The sequence below is a fragment of the Myotis daubentonii genome, chromosome 5 (genome assembly GCF_963259705.1).
Source record: "Myotis daubentonii chromosome 5, mMyoDau2.1, whole genome shotgun sequence".
Taxonomy (NCBI): Eukaryota; Metazoa; Chordata; class Mammalia; order Chiroptera; family Vespertilionidae; genus Myotis; species Myotis daubentonii.
This window is the reverse complement of record NC_081844.1, coordinates 30,485,294-30,501,169: the sequence shown is the minus strand read 5'-3', so window position 1 is coordinate 30,501,169 and position 15,876 is coordinate 30,485,294. Positions and strand designations below refer to the sequence as shown.

Genomic DNA, 15,876 nt, shown 5'->3' with positions numbered 1-15,876 from the left:
GCTGGAGGGAGATGAAGCTGGTAAGTCTGTATTTAGCTCTGGCCTTGGTACAGAGTCGATGCTGGGGAAGCAGACATTATCATCATTACTGTTATTGCTTTAATAACACCATCGTTATTAGTTACCTCTGAATCTCTCAGGACTCAGTGCATAGTAGGCATTTTACTCAGTAACATTCATGGAGCACAGAGGCTCCACTTGCCAAAACCAGGAGCCCCGGGGAGGACAAGCGTTCCCACAGGCACACATAAATGCGTGCTCAGACACCCGCACACCCTGCGCCGGGCTCTTACCTTCTGCTGTGCAGCCTCCGACCAGCAAGACCACAAGGAGGCCCACGGTACCAATCACAGACGCCACACCAGGGCCCCAGGCAGGCGCCATGCTTGGCAGTGACCTGCAACCTCCACCCTCCACCCTGGAGGGGGGGATGGCCCCAGTCCCTCACAGAGAGGAGTCGAGCCGAGCCAATCGTCAGATGAGGCAGCGTCTGCAGAAACAAGGGAGGGGTCATGAGAGGGGAGCAGGGGAATCCGGGAGGCCTTCCTGGAGGAGGCGGCAGGAGGAAGGGGTCAGCAGAAGGGTCACAGGATGGGGAAGACAGGATTACAGACGATAGGGGAGGGACCTAGGGTGATGACGGGTGGAGAGAAAGTGCTGAGCCCCGACTACAGACGGAACGTTTGTGTCCCTGCCCCAAAGGCATGCTGGAATCCTAACCCGCAATGTGATGGTATTAGGAGGCGGGGCCTTTGGGTGAAGATTAGGTCATGAGGGTGGAGCCCTCCTGAATGGGATTAGTGCCCTGATGACAGAGGCCCCAGAGAGCTCCCTCACCCCTTCCACTCTGCGAGGGCACAGCAAGAAGACAATGTCTCTCACCAGACACCAGACCTGCCCGCACGTTGACTTTGCACTTCCAGCTCGCAGAACGGTGAGAAATAAATGTCTGTTGTTTATAAGCCACCCAGTCTCTGGTATTGTTACAGCAGCCCCCACACCCCGCGGAGTCCCAACACCAGACTGAACCCCAGATCTGGACAGAAGCCCTGACTCCAGCCAAGCCCCACACCAGAATTGAACAACAGCTCTAGCATGTGCTCTGAACACCCAATTTCTCCCCCACATAGCCTGGAACTCCGGAAGGATGAGGTTCCAGCTAACCCTGCCCACTGTCCTATGACCCAGCCCGTTCGGCCACGTCAGATCCTCCAAGCACACACCTGTTGGTCCTGCCCTGCTTTCCCACCTGCTGTGGCTCCCGCCACCCCTGGAGGAAGCCGCTCCTGCTGACAGCCACACCGCCTGAGCCCAGTCTCCCCTACAAGCCTTTGCCCCTGCTGTGCCCTCGGCCAGAAATGCTGTCCCCTCCCTCCCAACACATGACAAGTCTCAGCTCAGTTGTCACTTCCCCTGGAACCCTCTTTGCCCCCCGAAGGTCAGCCCCCCACCCCATTCCACATCCCACGGCCTCAGAAATGACTAAGACCATCCTCCACAACATATACCCTAGTTGGTAAATTAAATGGAATGGTAATCACTCAGCGTCTGTTTCTCCCACAAGAACCTAAACTCTTCTAAAGGCAGAAGGATCCCTTGTTGCAAGAGCAGAACCCTGGCTGGCCCCCTCCCCAGTCTCCACTTTGGCCAGAGTCACGGCAGAGGGCTGGGGGGGCAGGGAGAGACCCAAGGATAAGGCCCTTTGGCCAGGGCAACCCTGCACCCACCCCAGGCCGCACCCTGGGTGTGTCTGGGCCATGGCCACAGGGTCGAGTGCCACATAATGATGGGGCAGCCCCTATCATCTGGCTCCCAAAATACCCTGCTGCGGTCACCTCGCCCAGCCATGGAGCGGCCCCAGGGGAGACTGGGTGGTGGCAGGTCATGACCCAGGGTAGAGGGTGAGGAAGCTGGGATGGGGGGTGGAGGTAGAGGGGCTCAAGCTGCACACAGTCAGACTAGTAACTGACGTGCAGTCAGAACACACTCAAAGAAGGAATCTACCCAGTCAAACCATAGACAGGCACTCAGTCAGACCACAGACAGACAGGGAGACCAGAAACAGCCACAGATGGCTGCACAGTCAGGCAACAGAGATGGGGCCACACGCAAAGTCAGGCAAATAAAATGTGCGCATAGTCAGACCACGAACACAGGCAGGCACAAAATTAGGTCTCAGGCACACACAGTCAGATAACATACACACACAGCATCACAGTGGGGCAGGGACTACGCGTACATGGCCAGGCTGCCAGCACAGGCAGATCAGAGATGCACAGGTCCACACAGAGGCCACAGACACACAGCAGACAAGAAACTCACACAGGGTCACAGGCAGGCAAAGAACACTTGCACACAGTCAGACCACAAACACAGACAGGAACAAAATCAGGCCTCAGACAAACACAGTCAGACAAAATACACAGGTAGGGTCACGGTGGGGCAGACAATACACATCCACAGTCAGACCACTAGCACAGTCAGATCAGAGACACAGCCAGACAACAGACACACACAGGCAGTCAGGCAAGCAATACAGGTATATGATTGGGCTGCAGCGAAATAGAAATATGGAATCAGGTCAGAGATCTGCGGTACACGGGAAGGTAAACTAACACACGGACCCCAGGCTGAGATGCGTGCACACAGTCAGGCTACAGAGACAGGTCACACAGCACACCACGCTTCCACACAGCCAGACAGTAATCCAGACATACAGAGCCAGATCCCCTGACCCACACATACGTGCAGACAGGCATGTACACAGACTATAATACGCACTCAGACACAACCCGTCGGGGACTGGGCAGCTGGAGAAACTGGAACTCGAGCACAGCCCCTTGCTCTGTACCCCAGCCATGGGACCTTTAAGAGTAAAAGTGGCCGATGAGGAAGGTGGAGGCCCCGCTGAGGCCAGACCGACCAGAGCAGCTGGCCCCACCCACAGATGCACATCTGCTTGACCACATCTGGGGAGAGGGCTTAGGCCCAGACCGCTTTGGTTAGCTGGGTGGGCCCTCAGCAAGCCTCTGGGGAAACCAAGGCAGCGCAGCAAGCCTGCAGCACGGAGGGGCTCGAATGCAGGGCTGCCCGGCCTATGATGGGCCCCCAGGGGAGTCACATCCTATTCCAGCCTCCGTCTCCCCACCTAGAATACCAGCTGGCAAGGGCAGGGGCCACCTGCAGGAAAGGCCCGGTGTAGGGGCCCGAGCTACAGCTGCTTCCCCCACTCTCCACAGCCCACGGGAGCCAGGGGTAGCGCCTCCTAAACAGGCAGCTCCCATTACCCCCTGGCTCCTGCAGCCCCGGCCTCGCTGGGCCCGTGCCTTCTGATGTCCCGGCAGGATGGGCTAATCCAGGTGCAGGCGGGCGGGGCCGGGAGCTCCCGACTCCCTCTAACCCAGCCTGCTGGGGTCGGGTGTGGGGAGGGAGAGGGCACAGCGTGGGGAGCTTTCGAGGCCTGGATGATGAAGCAGGAATGAGGGTGGGCACCCAGGACAGAATCGGAGAGGAGAGGGTCAGTCACCCCTCGGGAGATAGAAAGTGACAGTGCCTCTTCAGCCCCCGTGAACTCGGGAGGAACTCGCTATGACAGAGGTTAAGACCCTGCAAAGCCACAACCCTCCTGCTTCCTAAGAGTCCCCGAGTGTGGGGTCATCTGCAAGGGACCTGGGGAGAATATAACAAGTCCTGTCGGCTCTGCCTTCAAAACCTATCCCCAATATGCCCACGGTTACTTCTGCGTCTTCCTGGTCCAGCTCCATCATCACCCACCTGAGCCAACGCACTGCCACCCTCACCCCCCATAGTCTGTCCTCACCCCAAGGCCAAAGGACCCCTGTGAGAACCTGGGTCACATCCCATCCCTCCTCTGTCCACAGCCCTTCTGGGCTACCCACCTCCCTTGGGATAAAAGCCCAAGTCTTCCCCCAACCCAGAAGGTCCTGCAGGACCTGCCCCTGTCCCTCCCTGCCCTCTCCCCACTCGCTCACCTACTCCAACCACAATGGCCTCCTCACTGTTTCTCCAACAAACAGGTATGCTCCTGCCCCAGGACCTTTGCACTGGCTGTTCCCTTGCCTGGATCTCTCTGCCTCCAGGTTTAATGTTAATATTATTACTTGGCTAAGAACTAAAAGGTGAATGGAAATGGGGGTGGGTGTCATCCAACAAGAAACAGCAAGAAGCAGTACCTAGAGGCCCTAGGAGAGAGATGGGAAGAGATTAGGGCAGAAACACAGGACAGCAAGGAGCCCCAGGCAGCTCTGGGCAGGAAGAGACGTGGCCAGGTTGGCATCCAGCCAAGTCTCCCTGCGCCTCCTTCAGGAAAGCAGCCTGGGGCACCAGCCCTGCCACTGTCAAGAAAGGGAAACCGAGGTAGGCGCGTTGGGGCTGCGGGATACCACAGTGCCCGAGTTCCCGGAAGATGGTGTGGCTGTGAAGACGGGAATAGCCTCTGGTGGGAGCTGTAGGGAATAACAGGCAGCAAATGAGGCTCGGCCAGGGCTGGAGAGGAAGGAAAGGAGCAGCCCCGGGACCTGGAACCAGGGTCCAGGGAGGGTCCTGCCCAGCCGTCAGCTGAGAGCTTTCTCTGTGCCAGGTGCTGAGCTGTCCACCACCCAGCAGCCAGTTTTGGGGGGGAGGGGTATGCCCCCTTTCAAAGATGAGGAAACTGAGGCTCACAGAGGAGGCCCTAGGCCAGCCGTGGGCAAACTACGGCCAGCGGGCCGGATCTGGCCCGTTTGAAATGAATAAAACTATTGAAAAAAAAAGACCGTACCCTTTTATGTAATGATGTTTACTTTGAATTTATATTAGTTCACACAAACACTCCATCCATGCTTTTGTTCCGGCCCTCCAGTCCAGTTTAAGAACCCATTGTGGCCCTCGAGTCAAAAAGTTTGCCCACCCCTGCCCTAGGCACTTGCCCCAGGTCCCCAGCTGGGTCCTGGCTCCTCTGGACCTTGAGTCCAGAGCCCATATTTAATCACATGACTGTCCTTCCTTGGCCACTGGGATCTCAGGAAAGTGAACGACCCTCTCAGGGCCTCATACAGTCTGCTGGGCAGCCACTGGGGGACCCCAGCCTGTGCTAATGGGGGACGAGTGGGCGCCCATTCCAGCCAGGCGCCGGGGCGTGGGTCACGCGATCCATGAGCCAGCCTTGTGTACCCACGCAGAGCAGGGAGCATAAAGGGGTGATTATGACCCAGGACTGCGAAGCGCACAGGCCGAGGCGGGGTCTCCTGGGGCCTGAGGCTGCCCAGGGCCTCTCTCTGCCCTGCCCCACCTGAGTGTTCATCCTGCGCAACTCTGACCCTCAGGAGACCTCCCGCGGCCTTGGCCCGGGGAAGGGAAGCTGGTGATGCTGGCAGTGGGCAGTGGGGCCGAGGACACCTGGTGCTGGACCACCTCTCCGCCCTCACACTCACCCCTACGCTCTCCCTCCCCACCGCCTCCCTTCTGGGCCAGGAGACCTTCCTCAGGACAAAGCCCCAAAGCCCCTCAAGGGCAGGAGCCGGGCCTCGCTGGGTAACTGTGCCCCCAAAGTGCCCAGCAGGGTCCAAGCTCTAGCTCTGAGTCACTGGTGGGCCTCCACGCCCCCCACTGCGAACCGCTCAGAGTTAGGCCGGCCCCACCACCTTCCAGAACTCAGGCGAGGGAGCTGCCTTTGACTATCGGTTTGTCTCAGGGGCTGTCCCAGGATCAGGAGTGGAAGGGCGAGCCCCAGAGCAGGGGAATCAGTAACCCCAGCTAGGTGTCCCCGTGTGCCAAGCCCTCTGGCATGCTCCGTGAGCTTCCTTCTGTTTGACATTTGAGGAACTGAAGCTCAGAGAGGGGCTGCTGCTGCCAAGGGTCACCCAGCATGGAAGGGGCTGGGCTGGGATTCGAAGTCAGAGACTGGTTCTCATTCGAACCCAGAGCCTGAACTCCCCGAGTGCCCAGGCTGCCAGGCTCGCTCCTACCAGCATGTCCCCTGGCTTCGTAGAGGAGCTTGAGATACCAAGATCTTGGTGCACCCCTACCCTCCAGGAGTCCCCAGCTCCTCCGCTCAGCGTACTGGGACCTTCCCAAAGGTTCCCACTGTTCCCACAATGCAGTGGTCTGCCTGGGGCCTCTGGGCCTTTTTTAACTGAGTCCATCTCACAGGTACACCCTTCCCCAGCTGGCCCACCTGTCAACTCATCCTTCAAGCCGAAGCCACAGGACCCACCCTCAGCTCCGCTCTGACCTACACCCCTGCAGCTGGGAGTGGCTGTGTCTGCTATAAAACCTCCCATGAGTCTCATCTACGTCCATTAAAATCCAGATCTGCTGACCCCAGTGCCTTGCTTGCCCCACTGGCCTCTGGTTCACACAGGGGTATTTGTGTATGCTGTTCCTTTCCCCAGCACATCCTTCCTCCTTCCCCCATCAAACCTCAGCCTTCACACTTATCATGTCACCTCCTCCAGGAAGCCCTCCTGAATGCCCCAGGCTGGATCAGGACCCACTCTGGGCTTCTCCAGCACCCTGTGTCTCCCCGCACAGCTCTGCTCCCGTCATGGGCCTGTCATCCTCCAGGATGGGCGCCTTCTCCCCACCCTGAGAACATGGCAAGGCCCCAGCATGTACTGGATGCCTACTGCATGCCTGGCCCACCTGGCACTTTACCCACATCATTCTTGTGGTCACATCCATTGCAGAAGTGGAAACTGAGGTAAGAGGGAGACACTGCAGGCAGGGGCGGCCGGCACAAACACCGCCAGCTGCAACTTCCATCTGCTCTGTCAGCTTGGGCCTTAAGGGGTAGGAGTGAGACTCGGGGAGGGGCAGGCAGGCCATGGGGGGCTTGGCCCGGCGGGAGAGTTGAGGAAGTTCCTCTGAAGAGCGGCCCAGGACTAAGGAGAATCTTGTGAGGCAGGACTCTGGGGCAATAAAAGGGGTTGCTGAGGCAGAGGTTTGGTCGGCCGATAGCGGGAGGTACACAGGCATGGAGCTTGGAGTCGGAACGGGAGGTGAGAAGGTGGGTGCTGATGTGCTTGCCCTGACCCCCTCAGTTTATTAAAGCCCCAAGAGACACAGCGTCAACCTGGGATCCACAGGCCAGAAGGGCGCAGAGACAGATGGAGAAACTTTCCGTGAGTTTTAGGGGTGACTAAGAGCAGAGATCTCAGTCACATACCCCCCACCCCCACCCCCCATGGTCCAGGTCCCGGAGGAAGGAGGCAGAAGCCCCCCAGCAGAGAGCCGTGGGCTGGCAGCTCAGGCTGCCCAGCCTGGCTCCGCCCCCAGGAGGTGGGGGAGGAGAAGGGCTGGGGGCCAGTCGGGGGAGGGGACCCCGCGGAGCATAACGGTCAGGAGTTTCCCAAAGTGAGGGGGACAGGCCTGAACGGGGCGCACCGGGCAGTGCGGGCTGGCGCCGACTCTGGAGCCTGGCTGGGCCAGGCCCGAGCGGGAGGGGGTGAGTGGGGAACGCGGGATACCCCCTCCCCTCCCGGGAGCCCAGAGGGGGGACAAGGAGGGAAACAAAGCCCAGCGCAGACTGGCCCTAGAGGAGCAAGAGAACCCCAGGTGCACTCACCCCGCGGCTCAGCTCAGAGATCGGGGTGCCCCGCTGCAGCCGGTCCCCCGGTCCCGCGGCCACTCTGAGCGGCGTCCACTCTGAGCGCTAGCGCCGCGCGCGCAGGGAGAGGCCGCAGCCCTAAGAGCTCGGCCTGGGGGCGGGGCCGGGGGTGGGGCTCCGGACGGAAGTGGGGCGGGGGACCAGCGGGGGAGCCCCATCAGGGGGCCCTGGAAGCCTCCAGGGGGTTCCTGTGGGGGAAAGCCTTCCAGAGGGTACGATGCACCCCACATGCACATGCATGAGAGAACACCCTGAGACACCCCCCGCCCCCCGTTGGGAACCTGATGACAGAGGGAACCCCTATCCTGCTCCCCCTCCCCTTCCAGGTGCTGATCGTGGCCATGGCAACGGATGGAGGGACTGGAAGCCCGAAACAGCAGAGGGCTCCCCAAACACACCCAAATACTGGAGGTCGGATAAGGGGCAGAAGCAGCCCCACCCAGTCTGAGCTGGATGGCAGAGGCCGCGCCCCCACATTCACAGAGAGCCCCAGAGGGTGGGGGAGGGGTGCAGCCGCAAAGAGGCTGCCCCGCTTGGTTGGGGTCTGGGGGGGATGAATGGGGACACGGTGGCAGAGGCCCCCACCTTAGGCACAACCCTGAGGAAGGGGCGGAGAGCGCAGGCCCAGATTGGAAACAGATGGGGCCACCGTGCCAGGCCGGAGACACCCGATCCACAGGGAGGGGTGGGTGGGAAGGAGGGGGAGAGGGAGGGGCGGCCCCGCCCAGGCAGCCAATCCCGGCCGTGCTGCTGCCCCGGTGCGGGTTTGAAAACTCCAGGGCTGAGACAGGGAACGCAGAGGCCCCTGGGGTTCTGGGAGCTTGGAGAGGCGTTTGGGGAGGGGCGGAGACCCTAACGGAGAGCGGAGGGCACCGCAGGGGGCTGGCTCCCCATCTGCTCCCACCCTGGCCCCGTCCCACCATTAGTGCTCGGGAGGACTCCCCTAGCTCACAGGTACGGAGCTCCCGGTGTGAACTAAGCGCTGTGCCTGCTCACCTCACCTACCATCACCCCCATTTCCAAAGCGGTTGGCGGAGGAATAGAGAGGTTCACTGTCCAAGGTCAAAAAGAGCAGGGACTGGAACCAAGGTTTGGGTCCAGAGGATGAGCCCTTACCCACAATGCTGCAGGAGGCCTGGAGTGGCGCAAGGTTGGGGGAGGAGAAATGGACAAGTTGCTACAAATTTAAAGCGTCCAGGGACACAGCGGGGTTGGACAGAGGCCCCACCCTCAATAAGCGCACTGCACAGTGGGGCAAAGGACGGGCTTGCCGGGACAGCAGGCAGCTGTGGGAGCTCAGAGGAGGCCCTGATAAGGGTTCAGGGACAATTCACTTCCCAAGGTGGCTATCCATGCCCTGCTACGGCTGCCAGGGAGGGCCTATTCCCCACCTCTCCCGGGCAATCTGCCCCTTTCCCAACCTGTGCCTCAGTTCTCCCCTCTGCAAAACAGAGTGTATGATGCCACCTCCCCTAGCACTGGGAAGGCCTGCCCTGGAGTTCCCAAAGCCCCAAGCGCACAGTAGGTTCTCTGTGAATGGATGTGGACCATACAGAACACATAGTAGGTGCTGCTAAACACAAGATACTCCAATATCTCCCCTCTCCACAGCCCAACTATGAAATGCACACAGTAGGTACTTTATGGGGTGCTACACTTGGCACCCCAGCACCACATGGCACACACGGGAGGTGCTCTGTGTTAACATGGATGTGAAATCAAGCAGTGTAACCTCCTCCTGCTTGGCAGGGAACACAGTGGGCCCTCAGGAAATGCCACCAGGAGCACAGTGGGTGCTTTGCTTGCATTTGCAGGCTGATGGCCCAGGCACAGGGCTCATTCATTCACTCAGGAATGAATCCAAGCTCTCCCATGTGACCTCAAGGAAGAACCTGTTTTCCCAACTTTATTAAGAGCCAGGCCCACAACAGGCACTCAATGAATCGAGATGTCAGGGCGCCTGGGGCAGAAGCGCTGGTCTCTGGGTTGGCCAGGCCCCAGGGGATGGTGGCTGAAGACCTGCCACGCCCTCTCCAGCCAGTCCTGCCCTCTCTGGGCCTCTTGCCCATGTCTCCCTGGCGATGACCTCTTGCCTCCATGCATGGCAGTGAGCACATGGGCTGGGAACACAGCCACCTTCTAGGTAAGGGTGGAGAGATCTGGGCGAGGAACAAGGCCTGCATCTATCTAGTCGACCCCAGCTGGGTGACTCCATCCACACAGTAACCTGAATGTCCCCAATCACAGCTCTAATCACCCCATTATTTAACTGCCTGGTCCCGGGCCTGCCTCTGCCACCAGACTGACCTCCGAGGGCAGGGCGGGGTCTCTGTCTTGATCTGAGCACACCCCCTGTACTGGGTCCCAGCACCCAGCAGAGGGCATGCGTGGAACACAGCGGGTTCTCAGCAAACCTTCACATGAACAGCCAGGACCTCCGCACCAACCTTATTCTCCGCAGGGGCCACAGCGCACGGCACCCTCGTCACAAAGCAGGCATCTTCACCCACTTTTCTTTTTCCTTTTTTTTTTTTCCACCCACCCCTTTAAAATAACAATTTCTGAGCACCTACTGTAATGAGCCATGACTGGTTTGAGGCACTAGGGGCATAGCAGTGACTAAGTCTGACAAAGATCCCTGCCCTCATGGAGCTGATGTTCTAGCGAGGGCATGGAAGGGAAACAGAAGAAATAAAATAACCAAGGATCAGTTAGCAATAAGTGCTATGAAGACGGACAAACTGGGGGAGGAGGGGGAAGCAGGGGTGGGGGCGGGGGGGAGGGGATTTCAGTCTTAAACAAGGTCAGGGAGTAAGGAAGTGACATTTTACCAAAGACCTGAAGGAAGTGAGAGAACGTGAAAGAGGTATGGATGCTTGGAGGAAGTGCGATCGGGGAGGGCACAGCACATGCAAAGGTCCTGGGACAGGACCATGCTTGGATGGTGGAAGAACAGGGGGGAGGCCTGTGTGGCTGGAGCAGAGTGAGTGAGGGGGGATAGAGGGAGGAGGTGAGGGCAGGGAGGGGACAGGGGCAGGTATACAGGGCCTTGTAGGCCCCCAGGAAGGACTTGGGCTTTTACCCCTTGGGAGGAGGGAGCCCTGGAGGGATATGGGCAGAGGAAGAGCAGGACCTGACTCAAGTGCTCACAGGAGCCCTCTGTCCACGGCAAAGGCATATACTGTAGGAGGTTAGGGGGGTCCAGAGGGCAGGTGACTACGCATATTCAGGCCAGCAATGAGGGGGCTGAATCAGCTGGGAGCGCAGGAAGGGAGCAGGGCAGAAGTGGGCACATTCTGGATAGACTGAGAAGGCAGAGCCAACAGAATTTCCTAAAGGACTATGGGGCACAGATTAAAGCAGGGGCGCAAGGACAACTCCAGGGTTTGGGCCTGAGACCATGAAGGCGAAGAGCTGCCACCTCAGGGAAGCCCTCCCTGACTGTTTTGCCCTCCCAGTGCTCTTGAGGGCTGACCCCAGGAGCTCCCGAGCGTGCAGTTATGTCCTCTATATGCACCAGGAGGAACTGTCCTTGGGGAGAAGCATGGGGCTCGATCACGTCAGCCCCTGCAGCTGCATTTGGGGGGTAATTTTTTTTTTCAAAATAACTTTTCTTCTAATTATAAAATAGGCGCGCGCAGCAGAAAATTTAGAGAAAATCAGCATAAAGAAGAATATAAAAATTGCCCATATTGCAGCCTCTCCTGGAGAGAAAATGTGAGCATGTGGTCATTTTCATTCATTCTTTCCACAAACATTTATTGAGTACCTACTGTGTGCCAAGCCAGTGGGGACACAGCAGTGGGCATGACAGCCAGCACCCCTGCCCTCAAGGCAAGTGAGGAAGACAGACACTCATAGGGAAACCAACACTGTCAGTAGCACAATGCTGGTCAGTGCTAAGAGATCCCAACCACAACAAATGCACAGTGGGCTCCAGAAGCCCGGAGGGGCCCAGGGGCCTTCTCAGAGGACCTGGTGAAGTCAGCAAATCAGACATACAGGCACCTATGGAACAGACTCTCGGGCAGGAGAAACAGCAAGTGCAAAGGTCCTGAGGCCAACCGTGTCCTTCTCGGCTTCTATGTGTGCACATTGGCACTTCCTTTTGAAAATGGAGATCACCATCGTAAGACCATTTCTCTGTGTCCAACCCACGGAGTTCAATCAGTTCCTACTTGTTCTACATTACAAACAACACAGGGAGGGGCATCCACATACAAACCAGTGGCCTGTCACTTCCTGCACAAAAGTTCCGACCAATTAAGTATCTCTGTTGGGATGTCCTACAGCCTTTGACACCCACCCTGATGTGGGGCCCCCTCAGCCAAAACCACACACACCGAGGTAGGACACCCCCCCCCACACACACACACACATGCTATCCCTCTCCCAATCTGTCCCATTGTCCTCACATTTGGGGCCAAAATCCCTCCAACTTTCATTTACAGGCAGCCGCCCAACTGCACACCCTTGGGATCCAGAGCGAGGGAGAAACTGGTTGGACAGCTTCCTTCCCCAGCACAGTATTCATGACCTGGGGCAGTGGGCGTGTGCCAACCGGCCAGGAGCCTACTTCACCCACACTCACATCACGGTCCTGGCGCCACATCTGCCTGCTAGCTACACCACAGTGGGCACACTGCCCACTGCAGGCAGGTCCCAGCTCCTCACCTGCCTTTTTCACCTGCAGGTTCCCCCGGCCCAGCCACCTTCCTCTCCTCCCAGAGAAATCCAGGTGCCTTCAGGTGCAGCTGGACCCAGATGCACCTTCTCTTCCCATGTTCTCCCCTCTCAGCTGATGGCAGCTCCATCCTTCCAGCAGCTCGGGCTAGAACCCAGGGGCCAGCCCTGACTCTTCTCCCCTCATCTGCTCTGCCCACCCTGCTGGTCTGGAAATACTACTCCCAAGTCTCCCTCTTAAATTCCTTACGAACTTGTCCCTCTTTCTCCATGTGCCTTCTTTGTCTAGTCCCATTACTGCCTGCCTGGACCTAAGTCACCTCCACCTCCAGCTTTTGCCCCACTCCCCAGTCTGTCCTCCCCACAATAGCCAGAGGGTGCTGAGTCAGGTCCTGGATCCTGTCCCTCCTCTGCCCACAGCCCACAAAACCCTGAACCATCTGCCCCATCCCCTCCCCGCTCACCCTTTCCCCTTTGCTCACTCCACTCCAGCCACACGGCCTCCTCTCTGCTCCTCCAACACGCCAGCCACAGTCCTGCCTCAGGGCCACTGTGCAGGCTATTCCCTCTGCCTGGAACACCCTTCCTCCACATTTTCATGGCTATCTCCTTCTCACCGTTCAGGCCGCCCTCAAACATCACCTCCTCACAGGCACCCCGACTGACCTCACTACAATCCGGGTAGCACCCCCATCACCCTTTATCACACCTTCCTCTATTTCTTCCCTTTTTTGGCACTGGCTTTCATCTGAAATTACAGGGTGGGGCAAAGGTAGATTTAGAGTTGTGAGTACGTGAGACAGTTTTTATATATTATTATTTATTAATTATTGCATTGTTCTCCGTATGAACAACTGTAAACCTACTCTTGCCCCACCCTGTACTTGCTCCTTGTTTATTGTCCAGATCAGCACTCTCCTTGAGGGGACCAGGTATGACTAGTTAAATAAAGTTAAACAAAATTCAAAATTTAGTTCCTCAGTCACACTGGCTGAGCTTCCTGCATCTGAGGCCAGGGGCCAAGGTACTGGTGCAGATCTGGTGCACTTCTGTTTAAACATATATACACGTTTTTATTTATTTTCGAGAGAGAGGAAGGGAGAAGGGGAGAGCGAGAGGAACACTGAGGGGCTGCCTCTGGCACCAGCCCCGCTGGGGATCAAGTCTGAAACCAGAGCACGTGCCCTGGACCGTGGCCTTTCAGTGATGGTACGGCGCTCACTCACTGAGCCACACTGGCCGGCCCAGGGGACACAGTGCATTTCTATCATCACAGAAAGCTCTGCGGACGGCTCTCCTGGAGACTGGGAGCCAGGAAAGTGGGGCTGGGTCGCAGGGCCTGGCAGAGTAGGTGCTCAATAAATGCTCTCTGAACCAGCGGTTCTCAACCTGTGGGTCGCGAACAATGAAAATACATCCTGCATGTCAGATATTTACATTACGATTCATAACAGTAGCAACATTACAGTTATGAAGGAGCAACGAAAATCATTTTATGGCTGGGGGTCACCACACCATGAGGAGCTGTATGAAAGGGTCGCAGCATGAGGAAGGTTGAGAACCACTGCTAACAAATGAATGAACAACTGAATGGCTAAGAGGCTTTGCAAAGCTGGAGGCGCCGATTTGCAGGACAGGCCACCTGCAGCCACAGGTCCACAAGCTGGATTAGCACCGGGGTCTATCTGAGTTGCAACCCAGGTACTCTCTGGGGGCTGCTACTCCAGGCCCAAGGGCAGAAATTTATAAAAAGCTGCCCTGGCCAGCGGCAGGCTCCTTGTTGCAGCCCAGCGCCAACATACTGACCCCTCAAGAAGCAAGGGGACGGGTGTGGGGGGTGGGGTCGGGGGGGGGGGCGTGAGCAGAAGGGCCAGGGCCCCTGCTAGGCATGGTCCTCTAGGTTGGGGCCCCCACCAGGCCCACTACTATTTCCCACGTTGAGCCACCGGTGGCCGCTTCCATGGCTCTGGCCACATGCTCCCTGCAACGTGCCTCTACGATCAGCAGCTCCCCAGTGAGTAGCTGGAGCGCTCTAAACCAGCCCCCTCCTTGCTCAGGACTTCTACCACAGCCCAGTCCCCTCCATCTTACATTCAGCTGGCCCATGCCTTTCCCTGAAGCCCGTGATGTTCAGCTAATGTGCCGCAGCTCACTGGTGCGCCCCAAGAATTTTGAAAACATGCAATACCTGACTAATTTACTCAGGGGCACTGACCTCTTTCCCGTAGATTATTAAATGAAAAAAACGACAGCAGGCAAAACAACAATAGGTGGGGGTGTGAACAGCCTGTCCTGAACCATAGATATGTAGGTCACACACCAGAGCCGCATCTTAAGGGTCACATCTCATAATAAGGTTATGTCCAATTGGTTAACGCTTGGTACCAGAAATCCTTAAATACAAGTATAGGCGCCTGATTTTTTTAAGTCACTTTGGAGTAATAAAAGGTAGGCAATTTTTTATTTTTTTTTTGGTAAATCAATCAAAATTATACCTGTTTTTTTGTCAGACCAACAAAAATATATATATTTTGGTGTGCTGCAGAATTTTAGTAATTAGTAATTAGTGCCACGAGATGAAAAGGGTTGGAAATCACAGCCTTAACCTAATTTACTTTAGAATCCAGTAAAACTAGGAACCACTCCATAATGCATGGCTCTACCTGCCTAGCCTCGAAATTGACCAGAAAAACTGTTACAATGAAAATACATACACAGTTCTTCCATTTTTCCTGGATACTGTTGCCAAAGGCAGCAGCCTGGAAGGATTTGGTTATAGAGGTTGGATGGGCAGGTGTTGGTGTTAAAGATGGCCCTACACCTGACTCTTCCTCCTTGACCTGTTACAGATGAACCCCAAAGGGAGTCACTGCTAGTCTGTGCAGCTCTGTGCCACCGGACACCTGCTCCCCGGGTCACCCCAAAACAGCCTTGTTCTGGGGCAGCCCCACACTTTAGAAATCATTGTCCACAGGAGGCAGGAGGATAAGGTTCTTTTCCCAGCTCCGTCCCCGGTGAGCTACGTGGCCCTGAGCTAGTTCTTGCCACACTCTGGGCCTCAGTTTCCCTACCTGTAGAGAGGAGAGGAAGATTGGGGGTTTTTTTAGTGCCTGAAGCTGATTTTGTAGGTTCAAGGTCTTTGAAGATCAGGGAAACTGAGGAAAAGGCCAGTGAGGTTCCAGAGGCAGGGTGAGGTGGGACCCGGCCTTGGTCACTCACTACTCAAACCTCAGCATCTCCCCTGCACCAGGTGCTATCCTGAGTTCAGGGGACACAGCTGGGACCAAAGCCGACAACCGCCTAGGGCTTCTCTCCTAGGGAGGAAGAGTGACAGACCCAGACAGCCAGGCAAAGACAGGGGTAAGGAGCGAGTTCTGGGCAGAGGGCACAGCATACGCAAAGGCCCTGAGGCGGGACTGAACACACTAAGTTCCAGGGAAAGAGAGGTGGCTGGTAGCTGCGAAACGGGGTGAGAGGGGTAAGGGATTAGAGAGCGTTTCTCTTGAGAAATGAATACACGAGAGGCATGAACAATCATCACACCCGATAACAATTTCCTTCCACACCCCACCTGCATTAATAGAGCC

At 57.0% G+C, this 15,876-nt stretch overlaps 1 protein-coding gene across 19 annotated transcripts in view; it reads right to left on the bottom strand.

The window, feature by feature from the left end:
• Positions 1-15,876, bottom strand: part of PTPRS (protein tyrosine phosphatase receptor type S) — a 100,881-nt gene that overhangs the window by 60,686 nt on the left and 24,319 nt on the right. For 17 of the 19 annotated variants that reach the window (XM_059697055.1, XM_059697061.1, XM_059697058.1 and 14 more), the window contains exon 2: positions 294-490. In XM_059697055.1, coding sequence (XP_059553038.1) covers positions 294-384 — 91 coding nt within the window. In that variant the 5' untranslated portion in view covers positions 385-490. Of the gene's footprint in view, positions 1-293; positions 491-7,564; positions 7,714-15,876 lie in introns of those variants that run through there. The other 2 variants (XM_059697056.1, XM_059697073.1) reach the window with 2 other exon arrangements.